The sequence below is a fragment of the Equus przewalskii genome, chromosome 21 (assembly GCF_037783145.1).
Source record: "Equus przewalskii isolate Varuska chromosome 21, EquPr2, whole genome shotgun sequence".
NCBI lineage: Eukaryota > Metazoa > Chordata > Mammalia > Perissodactyla > Equidae > Equus > Equus przewalskii.
The window spans coordinates 7,422,181-7,441,456 of record NC_091851.1 but is presented as its reverse complement, the minus strand read 5'-3'; the positions used below and the strand labels follow the sequence as shown (position 1 = coordinate 7,441,456).

The 19,276-nt window shown below is 41.0% G+C and overlaps 1 protein-coding gene and 1 long non-coding RNA gene across 2 annotated transcripts in view; one reads left to right on the top strand and one right to left on the bottom strand.

Moving 5' to 3' along the window:
• Positions 1-322: 322 nt before the first annotated feature.
• LOC139078136 (uncharacterized) lies at positions 323-14,478 on the bottom strand. Its single transcript, XR_011530935.1, has 3 exons — positions 14,347-14,478; positions 5,817-5,902; positions 323-5,320 (listed from the first exon to the last, which is right to left on the bottom strand). It is a non-coding gene; the product is annotated as an uncharacterized lncRNA (long non-coding RNA).
• Positions 14,098-19,276, top strand: part of PCSK2 (proprotein convertase subtilisin/kexin type 2) — a 262,007-nt gene continuing 256,828 nt past the window's right edge. Inside the window, exon 1 of the mRNA XM_070588775.1 lies at positions 14,098-14,592. Within this exon, the coding sequence (XP_070444876.1) occupies positions 14,413-14,592 (180 nt within the window). The 5' untranslated portion in view covers positions 14,098-14,412. The remainder of the gene's footprint in view (positions 14,593-19,276) is intronic.

Here is a 19,276-nt window from a genome sequence, read left to right as displayed (position 1 = left end):
AGTATACTAATGCTTCGAAAGAAGTAAGATTGAAATTGGCAACAAATAGTGATACATTTCTCATGTGAAACCTTATAAAGGTAACATTGAATAACATGATAAACATGTCTCCTCATATTAATTTCATTTATAAAATGCTGACCAGATTTTTTATGTGGATGTTTTAATGAGAAATTGCATAACAAGTTGAGAAGTTAACATCAAAATTCATTTCAGTTCCAATGATTCTGAAGGGGATTAAGTTGATATGGAATAAGAATGATGCCTGACAGTAATCAAATGTAATACAAGGGCAGAATCAGGAAAGCGTAACCACTCTGAGTGCTAGGGAATAAGGAATTTATTATACAAGTTCGACTTCACACAATTGGGGGAGGTGCTGGGGAAGAAAGTGTCCTTAAAAGGGAGTTAGAGATCAGAGGAAAATCACCAACCAGGCCCTTTGAAGCACTGCCATGGGCGCATGTGTTGGAGCCTTCAGGGGAATTTGGAAGCCGAGCACATACTGCAGCTGGAGTGAGGCCAGCAGAAGTCCACAGAAGGCTGCTCCTCTTCATGCTAGTGCCTTTGCGAGTTTCAGCCAAGAGTTGAGTAGCGAGCCTGGGGTTGCTGTTGGTCAGTGGGGCTGGAAGTCAGCAGTTAGATCATTCTCTAATCAAGTTATTTCATTCTAGTTTTCAGATAAAATTCCAGCATGTAGCAAGAAGCCCCAAATAACTGCTTGCTTTAATGCTTGACCTAACCCAAACCTCTGGGCTACATTGAAATCTAATCACCTTCCACAACCAGACTGGATCTAGCCAAGTCTAAAAATATACTAGGATAAGAGTGACTAAAACAAAATCATCAGATGGGGCTGGAGGACTGATCTATTTAATAATATAATAACTATACTTATATTACACTTATAATAATACATTGATGTTGCTAAGGATTTACTCTGTACAAATAGTATGGTAACTATACTTATATGATACGTCTAATAATATAACGATTTTACTAAGGATTTACTCTATACAAAACATTGTATATGTTTTATCTTTTTTTAATCCTTGCAGTCCTAGAAGATTTCACAAAAGAACAGATGGAAATTCAGTCAGTTTCAAATCTTGCCCAAAGTCACACAACTAAGAAGTACCATTCCAGATCTTGAACTCTGACCTACCTGACTCCATTGCACCCACCCTCATTTTCCTTGTCTCCCCCATACACTCTTTTGTAAACATCCAGCACTGCAAAGTGTTTAGCATGAAGGAGAGGAAGCTTTTAATGTGTTTGAGCCGTGTTAACAATTTGGCCAACTATGTCCGTCAAGACTGGGTCTTGCCTGGGGTGTACCTCTATAATGCAAGCTGTGTGTTAACTCCATTTCCAAGGTTATCTCATGGTCCAAGATTGCTGCTCTGGCTCCAACCATCACAGCTGCAAATGTGACAGCTCTTATGTTATGCAGGTGATGTCACGCACCGCCACCCCCCCCTGCCCTCCCGCTGCCAGGGCTGTGTAATCGTAAGATGAGAAGATGAGTACTCCACATGCTTGCTGGAAGCTCCCAAGCACATTACCATTGACATTGTGGTTCTCCGGATTCTTCTCAGTATGTCTGGGAAGCTAAATATTTGAAACCCTCCTCCTTCAAAATCACACAAACCCAGTCTGAGAGTTGGGTCAGGACATTATATGCCCGCTCACATGTCCATTTGAAGACACCCTTGTTAATACTTTGTCCTTAATGCTGTTGCATAATTAAGGTCTTTGTTTTATTGTCCATAAAACAGGATGAGCAGGTGGAATTTTGTTCTGATTGTGAAAACACAGCCTCTTATTTTGCTACTGGGGTCAAAGTAGCAAGGATCCAATCTGAAACGGGGCAAGAAAGAAGTCTCATTTTGCATCCTCTATAAAACTGTTATCCAAAAATTATAATCAAAATCATCAAAAGAGACCTTCCTCAAAGACCTCAGGACCTCCTAAAGACAGACCACCCGTTGCAAAAAGAAATTCTCTGAACGCATTTTACTTAATTTTGTTCATGAGTAGAGAAATTTGTAATAAGCCAAATTTCTAAGAGGAGGAGGAGCTATTAGACAAAAGCAACTTGCATATTAAGTTCAAATCCTGTGCCACGTGCTCTGAGCCTATTTTTGCTTTAAAACATCTGCTAAGTGTCCAAGGATGGCCATACCACAGGTTTGTTCCATTTCTTCTCTACTGACATGAACAAAGCATGACAGAGATGGAGTAATTGTGTCTCTAGTTCTCAGTGTTTTCCCCCGTAACAGTTCACTGGCCTGTACCTGTTAGCATTTATGCAGCTTTGTTTGAGTACAGTCTATGTACTCCAGTTATTTATTTTCACGCCATTTTAAGGAAGCTTCCATCGTTCCACTGATGTATGATCAATTCATTAGTGGTCACTAAAATCAGTATAACATGAAAAGTGTTTTGACTTTCTATAACAGACCTGCTTTCTACAGAGGATCCCTCCTGCTAACTTCACAAGCAAAGGTACTCAAGAACCTCCATGAGTTTTGATGTGCATATTTGGGAGAGGAAATTCAGAGGGGTCTTGAGTTCCATACCTGAGTTAATTCAATGCCGTGAAGAGCTACCAATGGGTACCAGGAGCCCAGTGAGGGCAGTTATGAGGAAGTAGTCTCCAGGAACTTTCAGATAACTTGAGGAGGATTAGGATTTCCCCAGGCCACCCAATTGGGGTTTGGGACAATTCTGTTCAGGTCCCAATGGCTGCAAGGGTCTCTGCTCATCTTTTAGTTACTTTTTATTTGTGTACATATTTTTTACATTCACGTGTGCTTATTTAAAACCCAAGATAACCTTGTGAACAAGATACCTCATGCATTATTTTGGGGGAAAAACTGAGTTCCAAAAAGTTACACAACTTGTCCAGCACCATTCTGATAAGACTGGGAACCTGTGTCCTGAGGTCCTCTAACGTTCTTGTCACCACAGCCAGACACTTTTCCAAAACTAGAAGATGAAGGGCAAGACGTTTATCACAGGTGGCTTTGAAGTGCTTGCATCTCCAAGTGATGATGTTTGGAACTGAGATTGTAAGTGTATACTGTGCTTTTTGAGACCTTGATCACAAAACTGGAAAGATAGTTCCTGCTTCTGTTTGGTGGTCTCATCAGATTAATTTTGTCCTCATTGTTGCAATTTGTTCCAGGTTCTTTTTCCCATCTTCACACCAGTGCATTTTAATCCAAGAAGAAGTTTTCATAAGTCACTACAATGCTCCAAATTATATTAAATGACACATTTTAAATTTAAGATCTTTAATATCAGAACTGCAAAACTTCTCAAAACTGCCAGATGGATAAACCTTTCTCATTGATTATATATTTGATATTTTCCTGAGAAACTATCTTTTTGTTTCTTTAAGAATGATCAGATTGAAGAAGCTTTAAATAAAAGATCCATTTCTTTCTCTTTGTTAGTGTTGTTAAAAGTAAAAATGATAAAATAAAGAAAAACCTTAGATTTTTGTGATTTCTTCCAAAAATGCAAAAATATTCTTTGTTGTATAAGCTAATTTATTCTCATCGTATCCTTTAAGAAAAATTTCGGAGCTGGCCCGGTGGTGCAGTGGTTAAGTTCCCACGTTCTGCTTCGGTGGCCTGGGGTTTGCCGGTTTGGATCCCAGGTGCAGACATGGCACTGCTTGGCAAGCCAGGCTGTAGCAGGCATCCCACATAGAAAGTAGAGGAAGATGGGCACAGAGGTTAGCTCAGGGCCAGTCTTCCCCAGCAAAAAGAGGAGGATTGGCTGCAGATGTTAGCTCAGGGCTAATCTTCCTCAAAAAAAAAGGTTTTTTTTAATTATTTTTGGACATGTCGTTACACAGAGTAATCATTTTTTCAGCCGAGGACAAAATAGTGGGAGAAATAGAAAAAACTCTGTTCTAAATTTATATACTGACATTTGGAGTATTTCTATTCTGGGGTATTAAGAGTTGTTTTCACCTCAGCCTCTTATTTTGAAACTGCTTCTCAGAATCCTCATGTTTGTGCCTGTCTTCATGGTAAATTGTTTTAGCATGGTAATATGCTCAGATCAATTGCCAGCAGCAGTGATGCTAGTATCAATCATGTACAAACGTGTAATAACTGCGAGACAAATGACGTTACCCCCTTCTTCTTTTAGCCTGGTACAGTTTGCTCTTCTGAAGGATGCCTTTAGTACAAAATAATTTCCAGGGAAGTCTGAAGGCACATCAGTTAAGCATTAAGAATTCTTTCAGCTCACCTGATCGTCAAAGGGAGAGGGGAAATACCCAGCAGTATGGATTTGGCCAGTACCATGGACAGAGCCACCGTGTGGCTGCTACAGATGGTTCTGAGTGCTGCCACCCAGCAGGGTCCTGTTACCTTCATCCTACCTCCTTAAGCTCCCCTGCCTCCACCATATCTTTTTTAGGGAGCTCTCTCTCATCCTCCTCCCTCTCTTCCTCTCTCTCTCCCCCCTCCCTTTCTTTCTTTCTCTCTCCTTTCCTAGTCCTCAGATATTAGGATTTCCTGGTTGTTCACAATTTGGATTCTGGTTGTTTGGTCCTGGGAACTTTTCCCTCAAATCCTCATTTTCCCATTTTACTCATGCCTCCTAAGATAGTTTTTCTGAATATTATTCCACTTGCCCCAATATATACCACATTTTTTTTCTTGTTTGTTTTTACTTTGACTACGGTTTTCACCCACCTGGCCTCCTAGAAAGCTGAGATTTGTTTTGGTTATGTTCATCACAAGTGCTGTGTGTAAATATGAAATAAGTTGAATGTAAATGTATTCTATGTCCTGAAAACACATAGCATGTGTCATATTTTACGTAGGTAATATGATAGTCAGGATGCCAGCAAGAAAGAGTTGGTATATGCAGATGGAGTAATTGAGGAGAGTTTATGAAGAGACTGTTTACAAATGTATGGGAGGATCAAAAAAACCCAATGAAGCATGGTCAAGCCCGTGGGACTAGAACGTACTGGAGCCATTATTCCCTCAGCCTGAAGAGACAAGGGAAGGGAATGGTTAGCAGAATCTGGGAGGAGGTTGTATGGAGTGGGCTCCCCGACAGAAGCTCTGGCATTTAGGAAAAGGATGAAGTCAATATGTGCTGACCCAATGGGAAGTAAGCTTGGAAAATAAAAACCCTGAGTTGATTCTCCTATCCCATTCTCCAACTTTTTTCGAAAGATCTTCCTGAATCCAGTGGGAAACCATAAAGCAATGAATCTCATTGATGTGGTCCATAGAAGTCAATCTCCCAGAGCACAGCACACATTGGAGAGACATGGAGAGGAGATCTGAAGGAGAATTAGAAATAATCAGACAGATATAATGCACATAGTTGAGAGCTAAATAACAAAACATAACAATGTTGAAAATTACAAGGATATTGTAAGCTCAGATTGTATTATGGAATCCAATTTATCCATGTTCACCACTTGGTACTTATAACAAGTAGCTGACCCTTAGGGGGTCTCCTGCTCAGATATTTCGTTCTTTCTTGAATATCAAAGCCAATTATTCTTCATGGGATTCTTCATTCAATACCACTCACCACTCAATAAATTAGACAAAAGAGTAGGTAATTCACCATTGTCTAACACTTCAGCATATGTTTGAAATGCCTTTAGGCCAGTGTATTCAGCCATATGTGAACGATTGACTTTATGTTCTACCAAAATCTTTTCCTCAACTCCTTCAATGATTTAGCTTTCAAAACTTCCCTTGATTAAGGTTGAACATAACACTTAAAATCTGAAAACAGCCACAGTGCTGTGGTTTTTGACAAATCACCTTAGCTAAAGACGCAAGCTCATGCTCCTTATTTATTCATCTGTTCTTGCCAAGGGAACTTGCCAGCTCCTCCTGGTGTATGTCTCCTGGGAAAGAGGAGAGGAGAAATAATAAGGGCACCTTGAAGAAACAATGTAATTAAACATAAAGTACTGTGGGCAATGCTGAAAGTTGCAATGATTTTGCCATCTCATGTGGAACTGAGAACAAGAGCCCTACTTTCCCTGCCAGTGAAAGAAATATGAAGACTCATTTTAGCATAGATGTATGTCTTTTCAAAGATTTATTTTTATCACCATTTGAATCCTGGCATTCACATGCTGCTACATGGTAAAATGACTATCTGACTTCCCCTCATGAAGACTGAACCCATGATTTGTACTCTAACCAGCTGAGTTAACCCATCATCAACAAGTCACCAGACAGGAGTTTGTGACATGTTTATACCATTGGCTAAGAGCCATCGTTACCTGTTGGGCCCATACAAATGAAATGGTCCTTCTTAACATCCGCAAATAAACAAGCAAATATAGCACATATCATTCTCCCTGTCCAGCATTTATAGCACAAGACCATTTATATCTTAGCTTTATTTTACTCAACACCCTTCAATATAGTCCTGCTTCATAAATTGCCCCTTAGCCTAATGCATTGTCCATCTTTACTGAACAGGAGTTGTAACAGACATACATTGTTTTTATACATCTAAGGTCCTTTCCCCATTCTCTGGGGAAAATCCTCCTTGTTTTCCTTTGTTTAATAAAACTTGTCTATTCTCAGTCCATGCAGCTCAGGCCACATGTCAGCTTCAGGAGAAAGCACAGCACACAGGCCTGGCCAGAAGCTGATTCCATCCTCTAGCCCCTGTAACTGGGGAAAAATTGGTCACATGTCATAAGCCAAGATAATGAACTGCTACTTAAAGATGTGACAAAAATTACTGGGGAAAAAAGATATCCTTAGTGTGAGGTTAAGCCAGCAAAGAGGATAACAGACCCTAAAAATGAAGGTGGAGAAATCTCTGGATCCAGCCATATCTGAATCTGTATCTACTTGTGGACTCTTCAAAGATGCAAAACAAGAAATTTTCTTCACTGTTTTAGCAGCTAGAGCTGTAGTTCTGTCACTTGTAACCCAAAAAAAAAAACAAGAAGAAGGAGAAAAAGACGATTTCTGATTAATACAAATGGGAAACTATAATCTGAAATGTGTACAAAAGTCTAAGGTCATATAACTAGATTCCTTTACCTTTTCTCAACTCTGGACTTCATATATTTTTTTATGGCTTAATCTGAGCTGACCCATTTTGAGACAAGCTCAGCCTCACTTTTGTCATCCTCAAACTGAACATTGCCATTCAAGTCAGATTCAGACCCCAGCAACGCTTGCTTGGCTGTTCTGAAGAAAATGTCCAAAAGGACACCTGCTCTAATTCTTGAGGCTTCTAAGAGGAAAGTGATTCATTCTTTCACACAGAAATGAAATTGCTGAAATGTTCTTTCTCAACGTTTTAGAACAACATGCCCCAGATGCATTATAGATATTAATTTAAAAATTAACCCTTTAAAATGGTTCCTAAGTCAATTGTTTAAATTGGCTTTAAATCATTTAAATTGGTGTGTGAAAATATGCTTTTCGATAAAAATGCCTATAGTTGCTGGACTTTGCTTGGTCTTATATTTTGGATTAATGTTCAACAAATATTCTTTTCCCTCTCTCTCCCACTGCGGACAGAGTTAGGTTCAGCCATGTGACTTGCTTTGGCCAATAGAATATTAGTGGGTATGGTGGAGCAGGGGCCGTGGCTTGGCTTGAGTGTTGAGCTCCAGTGATAAGTCATGAGAAGAACACGCCTCTGGTAACCACTGTCACTTCAGCCTGGGCTTCAGAAAGAATACTTGTGAAGATCCAAATCAAATTCACAGGCTGGAGCCAAACTGAGCCAGCGTGTAGCCTGAAGTAAAGCCACTCAGCCAAGCCCAGCCTAGATCAGCCAAATCACAGGCAACTGTAACATTAGAATAAAACACTTGTTGTAAGCCATTAAGTTTAAGATGATTTGTTACACAGCAGTTGAGTGGCAATACTTTGTGTGCCATTTCATAGCTCATGCAGCCAGTAGACTTTCAGAGATATGAGATGCATGAGAGAAATAAGTGCTTGGTCTAGAAAATTATCATTGATAATTAGCCCTAAACAGAATCTTAGACATAATCAATCTAAACAAATAATTCCTACCCCCAATTTACATTGAGGCCCACAGGATGAAGTGAGTTATTTCACATCACATGGCTAAAATGACACAGAGCCAGCAATGAACAAAGGAATCTTTACTTCCAGCCTCACGATCTTCCCACAATGCCACTCTACTCTCTCTTTGGTATTTATAATCTAATTCATACTCCATTTCAATATCTCATTCTTCTCATTTTGGTAATCCTTGTTCTGTTTTCTTCTGGCACTCCTCTAGGGATTATCCTATAGCAAAATACAGAAATAAGAAAAACTAACCATATTGGACATTTGCAGAGGTTCCCATTACCAGAGGAAGGAGGAAATGCCAATTTGTCTACTCTGCGTTATCTGATATGGATAAAGAATGCGTTTGGCCAAGACTGTTTCCATTTCCCTGAAAGTCTGTATTCTGGATGTCTGAGTCTAATTTGTTAGGTTTTTAAAATATCTATGCTAATAATTGTTTTAGAAAATACACTCTTATTTCCATGTTATTTGAATGTGTTTTATTGAAGGCATTATAAAAATTGAGACCTCATAAATTGCTTAAACCAGAAATCACAAACTCAGATGGCTTTATGGGCAAGGTCAGGAATACATGTCACATGAATCAGGAGGCTGGGTGAGGATTCCAGCAAATTGGGCAGCTCAAACCCTATTACTTTTGGTAGGGGGAGAATGGTAGCTACCAAGTAGCTAATTGTGACCATGTTGCCAAATCTTTGATTATTCCAAAAGAAGTCATATCTTGGAATTTTTTTATGGGAAGTTATCCATTTTTAAAGGATGGTAACTAATTTTTTTAACACGGTGATCTGTATAAAACAAGCTTGTGAAATGGATGCCACTAGCATAAATTAATGCATCATGGAGTGTGTTATTAGAAATTAAGAATACTGTGATTAGATCCTATATGAATTATGATCTCCTGAATTTTAAAAGAGAAAATAAATCTATAAAAGCCACTTGGTATTGTTTTGAGTAGCTAGTTCTAAAAATATGTTTCTGAGGTGTAGTTTTTGGTTCACTTTCTCTAGTATCATAAGAAGATAAAATGGATATTGTATGATGAAGTTTCCTAAAAATAGACTATGTCATGTTTCTGAAGCCTTGAAAGAATAGAATATTTTCACAAGAAATAGAAAATGAGATATTTGAGAGCACATTCATAAATTTATAGTTGTTCTTCCTACGTGTTAAATAACATTATACATAATTTCTCTACTTGGGTGAGGTCATCCAAATCAATACTAAATAGCAGATAGCTACCCAAAGAATTTAGGTCTAGGTAAAGACTTTCCTAGAATCAGGTGTTTCATTGCAATGGCAGAGTTAGCCTTAAAAAATTAGTATATACATTTTAATGTTTGAACTTTTATTTTACACAAAAAAATTTTAACTTCTCAAATTCCAATTTATATTTTCTAACAAGCCATATATTTTGTTCTTTCTGAATTATTTCTATGTTATAGACAGTTTGAGGAGCACAAAAAACTCTTCCTCTTAAAGATAATTTCCATAATCATTCAAAAAGTGAATTGAGGAAGATTTACTGAATTTTTTAAAAGACCATAAAAGAAAAAGGGAATAACACAAGGTAGAGAATTCATGAATAGGTAATCACTTTCTACAGACAATAAGCAATGTTCCAACAAGCCCTGAGAAATAACTAATTAATTTTCCAAGTGAGCAAACATTATTTTGTAGTCCTGTAGACCTAAAGAGGAATCTGAAGATAGTGAATAGCAATGTGTGCCTAATTTTCAAAGAAGATTAAAAGGGCCCTTGGTCCTCATTGTTTAGCTACTCCAAATTCTATCAAAATAATAGAACCTAAATTACCTCAAAAAATAAGTTTTTACCGTCCTGGAAAATAAGGAAGCAATGGGTAGCTTTTGTTTATGAAAAGAGTCGATTAGTCTGAGTAAATGTGATGCCTTGTGGATGAAGTTGTAAAATGAATACAAGTGAAAGCATTCTAGATTCAATGCCTTGTGATAAAACACTTGATAAAGCCCCATGAGTCCTCCCCACTATGCTAATTTAAGATGGCTTAGATAGCAAAAGTCAACTGTGAATTTGCTACTGAAGGAAAAACAGAGACAGGTCATTTAAGGAAAAGGTATAAGGTGGTAAAAGCTATAGAAACTGGAAGTAGGACCAAGTGAATCCCAATGATTTAGAAGGAGTGGGTTGTATACCAAGGAACTAATTATAATTTTCCAAGCGCTTGAATTTTAAGTTACAGCAAATATGAGAATGTAGATAAATACCACAGGGAAATGAGGTGAGATTTTTGGAAAATAAGAATTATCTGGAGGAAAGTTTTTAAAAACTTGATCAATATTGAGCTCAAAATTTGGCAGAAACCTATAAAGTGGCCAGTGCTTCAGAAAGCCTGACTATGGGCTGGGGTGAAGGAGAGAGGGAGAGCAGGATCATTAGGAGGAATCTACTTGAAGGGTTTGGTAATACAATATGAGAATAGACAATTGTGGTGCCTATGAAGTTATTGTTACTGCATTTGGAGTGCTCAGAATGAAAGTAACAGAAATGGCAACGATCAACCTGATTTTTAACAAGGCTGCATTTTAAATTGTATTTTCTGTTATACATGCCTTAGTCCCCTTCAGATTGCACCCACCCAATTGAAGAGAAATCGATAGAAACATAAGATCTTTTCCCTAATGATCCAAAGAATATTCCAAGATCCAGTAGCCTCTCCTAGGACTGCTTCTAGCTTTCTCTCTCCTCCCCAGTGGTGGGTTTCCCTTGACCTGAAGCTCCCTGGGCCCAAAGTTCTCCCTGGAAGTACATCTGAATAAGAGGATCCCAATCATACTTCAGGTGGTTTGGGTTCTTTTAATCACACATAAGTCTATTGATTTATAGTTACAAAGCCATAAAATGGGAATAGTCTGGTCTTTGCAGGAGAAGGTCTCCAAAGAGACTCTGCGGGATATGTGACACATCTGAACTGGAACATATACCCAGGTTTTCTCTACAGCTACAACAGTGTCTTAGTAAGAACTTCAATATGCTCATGGTTTTAGTGTCTGGTACTGAGTGTCAGCCAGTTTGTGTCAAGTATTCTTTCCTCAAATCCACAAAGTAAATATGAGACTCTTTGGGGGAGGTTATATAAAAATATATAAGTCTGTTGGCCACCATAATGTTATGGAAAATTATGACTGTCCTCAACATTTCTCTAGCTATTGATGATGCTTTCTACATCATAGTCTGTACTTTGGCATCTCTCTGAAACTGTGGGCTTTTGGACCTGGAGAGAGTATCTAATCCAACTGTCTCCTTTTACAGATAAGGAGACAGAGACAATGAGAGAAGCAATGGTTTGGCCCAAGTAGCAGAGCCGGTAACAGCAGAGCCTGCAATAGAGTTGCTGTCAACTGAATTCCATTTTAGTCCTTTAAGCATTCTATGTCCCTTTTCTTTCCTGTTCACCTTCTTACTCCAAAGTTACTATTGGTATTTGAAAAAAGGAGCTTAGAAATATTTATCTAAAAGAAGCAATGTGTGTATGCACATGGATGTGTATTTGTATTTCAAATAAAAATTCAATATATTGATACATTTCCTCCACTTGCTTACTAGATTTTTATGCACTACGAATTTGGCATTTGCATCACAAAAAATTCTATTTTCATTTGCCATGCTGTTCTGACAATATTATGATGAACTATATTCTATGTAAACTACTAAAAATGGCTTATTTTAAACAGCCATCCAGGCTTTATCTAGCTTGTACCCAATTTTACATTGTTTTAATTATTTAAAATGCAGATACATAAGGTTCAACATTTACTAGCATTTCATCTTTGGAATTTATTTAGGAAATGAAGTATTGCTCTGTGGTTTCAGAAAAAATTAATAAATATCTCTGAATAGATGGTAATTTCATGTTCATTTTCAGAGAGATTTAGCTACATTAGCAGTGCTATTTCCCAACACCCATAATCTTCTAAATTGACTTATTTGATGCTCTTCAGATCTATTTTGCTAAAGACTTAGATTTTTATCTCTGTCACTGCTTTTGAAATGCTTTCCATGATTGTGACTCCAGCTAATGTAATTTTCACATTTGGTGCCATTTTTCTCAAATGACAATACAGACCAGCCTAGTACTTTGACTTAAAATATGGACAAAATATAAAGAAAAGAGAGAAAAGAAGAGTTGAAGGTCTCTGAATAAGAAAACCTTGGCTTAAAATCAAACAGATGGACTATGAGGGGTAAGTTGTGGAGTAAGATAGGATGATTAAAAAAAAATCCTAACAGAAATGAGCCTCTGATCAGTAAAAAACTAAGGAACCTAGAGCAGTGCTGCTCCTTTTTATTAATATTTTCCCAGAATCTCTGGCCCCTTTCACTTTTAGCCTATGTCCTAGTACCTCAGCACCTCACTTAGCTTTTCCTAAAGAAATCCAAGTACTACTACTGCTAATAATAATAATAATTGCATACAGATTTCTTACGCTTTAATTAAAATCTTCGCTAATGCCTACACTTTTATTTGGCAATGCTTGAAAGAAATCTCTGGGGGAGTCAACTATGTCAGGAAAAAGCTCTGCTCTTAATACAACGTGTCCCATGGCATTAAGTGTGTATTTATTTCTACTAACAGTGTTTTTCTTGTGTAGATTCTGACTTCATGCTAAAATAAAAAGGGTGAAATCTGTAACGTAGGTGTGTGTTTGTGGGTATGACCTCTCTCTCTCTCTTGCATACATTTAAGCCTCTAGGAAAAAAGATCTCTTACCTGTTATCCAAGTAAGGTAGAATTTTGAACTTTAGAGCTAAATGATAATTGGGATCATTGCACATACTCCGTAATTCAACATTTGTTGAGTTACAACAATAATGATTTACAACAATATTGTTGCTTTAAAACAGTCGCCCTCATTTTGTTGCAGACATTGGGTCCCCGCATCCTCTCAGTTGGGAAGGAAGAAGTCAGTTGAAGTCAGTAGTAAGCAGTTAACAGAGTGTGGGTATACGTTTCTTAACTGGATAGCTTAGTTGATCCTCTGCCATTTGGCCTGAATTTACCCCAGTCGAGGACACTTCACTGGAGTCTTGGCTGAGAGCTGGGATTGGTGACTACACCTTCCCAAATGCACACCCTCGCTGTCCTTGTGCAACTGAACGTCCCCTAGTCTCAGAATGCACCTCCAGTCATGTCAATTCCGGCTGCCGCGGCTCTATTGAAGGTGGTCTCCGCGGAGCAGCCCACACTCATGGAGGAGTTTCATCTAATCACAGTTGCTGGTTGGAGAGAACCTAATCTCCTGCTAGGCTTCCCAGCCACTTAATTCCAGACCTGCCCTGAGCTTACAAAAAAAAGCAAAGAAAAGCCCCTTCCTGTACTATCGCCCCCGTGAGTCATCCCAAGAGGGCTGCTTTCCCCAATCCCTCCTGTGCTAGCAGGAAGGGGAGTAACCCTCACCTGAGATTTGCCCAAAGTGACAGGAGGGGGTTGATACTTGCTTTGTTATTGAGAGCAGGGGAGGCAAGTATGTCTTGATGTGTGTGTGTGTGTGTGTGCGCGCGCGCGCGCTCGCGCTCGCGTGTGTGTGTGTGAGAGAGTTGTTTTGCAGTGGAAAATAAGCGAGGGAGAGGAATAAGGAGAGGCCCGTGCCCTAGCTCCCCTCGGGGCCTTAGAGAGTGGCACACATCGTAATTCGCTTTCCAGAGCTTTACAGATTTCCACAAACAATGACATCACTCCGGCGGCACCGAGCAGATTACAGCTGGGGGGATTTTCCTGGCAGCTCGGCGGGCGCGGGTGGTGAGGTGGAGGAGCTCTCCAGGGTGCTGAAAGGGGCGGGGGCGCGGGCTCGCCTCTCCGCGCCCCCCGCCGGCGGAGGCGGACCGACCCGGCCGGGGGCGGGCAGGGGCGGGCCCGGGGCGGCCCAGGGAGGGGCCCGCCGCTTCTCCTGCCCTCATTGGCTGGTGGCGGGCGCACGTCACCCAGACTGGTGCTCTCCTCTGGCCCGGGTGGAATTGGGGCTGAGGAGGAGCTGAAAATGCAGATTTAGCATCAAGCACAGACACACACTCGCTCTTTCTCTCAGATACACACAGCTCCCCACATTCGCACCTCTGCCAGCGAGCCGGGCCGCCTGACTGCACGGCTTCCCCGCCAGCCAGATGCTGGAGGAGAGCACACATTGATTTGCTGCTTTCCAAGCCCCTAATCAGCCTGTTTCTCTACATAAAGATTTTTTTAAAAAACAAACAAACAGACAAAAACTATATATATATTTTTTGTTTGCACCTTCCCTCCGGGTCTCCTGCTCTGTCCGCCTGCGCGCCTCCTAGCACCACTTTGCACTCCCAAAGAATGATGAAAGGTGGCTGTGTGTCCCAGTGGAAGGCGGCCGCCGGGCTCCTCTTCTGTGTCATGGTTTTTGCATCTGCCGAGAGACCGGTCTTTACGAATCATTTTCTTGTGGAGTTGCATAAAGGAGGGGAGGAAGAAGCTCGCCAAGTTGCAGCAGAATACGGCTTTGGAGTCCGAAAGGTAAGAGCTTTTGCATTTCGCATGTTGTTTCTAAACGGGGACAGCCCTGCGCAATCTCATTGCAGACTTGCAAGTTTTCTCTCTTTCTCCTGCGATGCAGATATTCTGCCATCGGCTCTTCGACACGACATTGCCTCCGGTGATCTTTCACGGGTTATGTAATTAAAATGTCCTTCAAATTGTACTAGTAAGGTCATTAAAATAATTTATTGCTCTTTGACTTGGTGGCAAAAACAGGATAACAGCTTTCAAACAATGCCTTGCACCCGGGATGCTGTCCGAGGTACCAAGTTGTCAAGGCTGCCTGGGGATGGAGGGGTGAAGTGATGAACAGCTCGGGCTTGGCGTTAACTCTCTTGGCAGGGATGTATCCCCCGCCCCCTTCTCCCGGAGAGAGAGTAGTTCCCGACGGACAGGGCTAGAAGCTTGGACGTTGCAATTCACCTCCGTGCTTTTCGGACCCGCTCCAGAAGGACTTCCCTCCCAGGGACTTCGGTCCCTGCTCTTTTCCAGGGATAACAGCTCCCTAGCTCCGGGAGACTTAGAGACATGAACTGGTTTTTCTTTCCAAAATCAGGAAGAACTTCTCGCCCTCGCCCCCGCCCACGACCGCCCACCCCCGAAGCGTACTCCTAGTTAGCTCCCTAGTTCTCGACTCACAGCTGCTGCAGCTGGAGAGGTGGATTTCGGGGGGAGTTCCCTACGGAAAAGTCGAAGTGTCTCTCCTGGCATGTGGGCGGCCAGTTTGGCTTTCCTACCAGGACGCGGGGATCCCCCTTCCAAGAAGTTGTCAGAGTTTAACGGTTTGGGCAGCTGGTTGAGGCTCCCAGCCTCGGACGCCTAGGAACTCCTTTGGAGACTCCAGGGTACTCATTCTGGGAGGGCAAGGGAGACGAAAACATGGGCTGGGGACCATGGCTGACCTACTTGCTTTTCCTGCAAAATAATCTTGTCAGGGATCTCAAGTATCCTTAGGGGACCTGGCGAGGGGTGGAGCGAAGGTGTAAGGAGAAACCCAGGCGAGGGCAACCTGGAGTAGAGATGCAATTGGCAACCAGAGGGCCAGGTGGAGGTCTGTGGGATTCCGGGCCGCATCTCTTCCCTCTTGACCCCAGGAGAGAGGCTTCAGATGAGCGGCGGGTGCTTGCGGTTGTTGCTTTTGCCTCTCAAGGGCAGCGCGAACCGGGAGTCCTGTCAATCCCTTCTGTCCCGACTTCCCACTCCGCCCGCCTCCCTCCCCAGCCGCCGCGAGGGCTCCTCCGCACGCTGCGGGCTCTCCCGCCTGGGTAGGGCGTTGGCAGCCTGGATTTCTACCCCAGGTGGGTTTGACAGCGAGTTTGCCGGAGGTCTGGGAAGAGGCGCCGGGTCTGACAGTGGCGCGCGGGCGGGTCTGGCAGAAGGGAACTTGTTGCTCCCGGGAAGCGTGGGTGGAGCAGGGGAGAGAAGAGGCAGCAGAGGGAGCAGCCCGCTGTCGTTCTGGCCCGGAGTCTGGGGGCTGTTTCAAGAGTGCCGCCAACACAATAAACAAGCAGACCCTCCATCCTTCCCACCCTACCCCTCAACCCAGGACCCGTAAATATAATATTGATTCTTGTTAACTGACAGTTATATGGCACCCTTATGTACTGGAGTACTTACATGCATTCTTATTTAATATTCTCAACAACTCTGAGGAAGCTACTATTATTATTAAGCCTATGGTACTGATAGGGAAATCGGCTTAGGTAAGGGTCCAAGACAAAAACAGCCAAGGATTTAAATGCAGATCTTTCAGAGAGAAACTCGTGCTCTTTACCCCTTAGTACTTACCAAACCAAGCTAAGTGCTCTACAGCATATGTTGGGCTTTGGGATCTGCTGAAAAGGGATGTGCCATCATCAGGCTCTTTAGGTCTTGAGTGTAAAAGGGCTGCAATTGGTGCAGAAATACCTGTCACTCTCTCCTCTTGCCATGCACCTTTTCATAGCGTAGGCAGACATTGCCATCATATGCAGGTAGACACTGCTGTCTCCTCTTTATCTTGTTTTTTGAAGATATGCCCTTAGGATTGGTCTTAGAAACTTAATCAAATCTAGGTATAGCTGAGACTCATAATAGCTTAACTTATTAATTCTCCAACAGGGTTTTTGTGGGGGTTTTTTTTGTATAGAGGTAAACAGCTTAATGGGAGATTTACAGTTTGGTGATGGGATTTGAGCGAGGAGATGTAGAGACAATCTCATCATAAGTGAAGCTGAATCATCTTAATACACTTACCTTAAAAATCTCAGAGAATTCATGCTTTGGGGTGAAATCAGATACTTAAGCCTCTTTCTCCCCCACTCTTTCTTGGAGAGAAGCCCACTGGTTTTGCATCACAGCCTCAAACCTGCAATTCCTACTTAAGAGAAATGGGCTGTGACCTTGTCTCCTCTCTCCCTACCTCTCCACAACCCCTCAGGAATAGTATCTCTTATCCAAATGATTTTTGCTCTGATACATATTTAAGTAAAAATCAGTCTATGGTGATACTTCTGTATGATGAGTCTTTGCCTGATGCTACACCTGTTTAGAATAAACCATCTTTTCCTCCCTTGGATCCACGTCCCACCCATCCTTCAAGACTGAGCCGCAAACCTTCCCATGCTATAGACCACAAAGAGCTTTCCCTTCTCCAAATTCCTGTGGGACGAAAAAGTAAAACCTACATGACGTAAGCCTGTATGTTCCATCACTTGTCATCTAGTCATTTCATACTTAAGTAAATATGGGCGTAAGTATAGTATTTCCACTTAAAAAGTAAATATTCAGGGATGATATCTTCTATATTTCTGGTTTCTTCATCATAGCCAACATATTACTGGGTTTGCCAGCCTGTAAAGAAATTTCCTTAGTTTTATTTTATTGCTCCAGGTTTCCCAAACACTGTCTTATCTTGTTTACATCATGCTATACTGTACCTTTGTCAACACTTGTTATTTATTTTTCATTTAAAACCCCCAATACCTCCTTCTCCTCCCTCTCTCTACACTTAGTATACACCCCAACTCCCTGCTGTGCCATCTTCTCTGATGCCCAGTGTCGGACACCAGAGATTCTCGGTAATTATTCATCCAGAAGAAGGGCCAGCTGTGCAGACTAGAGGAATCTGATGTTTTACCAAGTTATCTCGTCTAACCTCACAAACCTGTGAGGTAGAAATTATTGTCACCAACTCTAATTCTCAGATGAAAAACTTAAAGCTCCAAAGAGTTAAGTAACTGCTCATATCTGGAAAGTGAAGAAATTCAGATTTAAAACCAAATTTGCTTTACTGAAAATAATTTTGTCTTTCTCTTATGCTACCTCCAGGAGACCCTCCCTAACTGCCAAGAATTGTGCCCTTGGGACACCATTTTAGAGTTCCCATACTTATTTTCTTTCTTTTTACTTTTTTCTATATCAAACGCTTATTTGGTATTAACATATGAGCCTGTGTCGTTAACTAACATGTATGAGTATGTACTTCTTCTGGTCGACATAAGTTTTCCGAGAAGAGAAACAATATACTACGTCTTTTTATAGCCCTGTATTTAGCATGGTGTCCTGTATATTAGGTTTTTAAATGAATATATGTTCATTATTTTGTGTAACTCTTACAAGATCAGGAACAAATAACTATACTTCCTCTCTAAAATGGAGTAAACACACCTATAACTTTACCTTCAGAAAGGCATGTTGAGATTAAAGTTTTCTATTTTATCATGACCTGGCCCAAAGATGACTGTTCCAGAGAAGATACACCTGTCCAGGAGCGTGAGTGAGTTTACAAGAATAACAAAGGTATTGTTCCAAAGAGTGCCTTAAAAGTCTCAATATATTACAGGGCTGGCCCTGTGGCGCAGCTGTTCAGTTCGCACGTTCCACTTTGGCAGCCCAGGATTCGCCAGTTTGGATCCCGGGTGCGGACATGGCATCGCTTGGCAAGCCATGCTGTGGCAGGCATCCCACGTAGAAAGTAGAGGAAGATGGGCACGGATGCTAGCTCAGAGCCAGTCTTTCTCAGCAAAAAGAGGAGGATTGGCAGTGGATGTTAGCTCAGGGCTAATCTTCCTCAAAAAAAAAAAAATTCTCAATATATTACTAATTTTAATTCCTTTAAAAAACAAACAAAAATTTATTAAAGCAATGTATTGAGGGTTGAGCAAAAATCAAGTAAGAATTAAGCTAAAAATCCGAACTGACAATTAGGTGTTTGTTTTTTTATTTTTTGCTGAGGTATGTTTTGTTTTGTATTCTGGTAGGGCTGAGGCTAGAATGATTACACAAGTAAAATCATGTGACCACTTTTATATGTGTGATAACTAAAAAAAAATTTTAATCTAGTAATAATTGTGCTGTTATGTAATGAAAGAGTAAATTTCTGGCCATGTTAATTTTATTTAAGTATAGTATAATTTAGGAAAGAGCACAGCTTAATAAATTTTCTAAACTGGGCACACATGTAACCAGCACCCAATCAAGAAATGAAATATTATCAGCATCCCGTAAGTCCCCATTTTGCCACTTGGGTAGTTTTTGGTTTTAGGCTATTATAAGTACTGCTTCTATGGCCATTGCAGTATGTGTATTTTGGTGAACACATACAGTCGTGCATCACGAAGGACAGGGATATGTTTTAAGAAATGTGTCGTTAGGTGACTTCATCATTGTGCAAGCATCATAG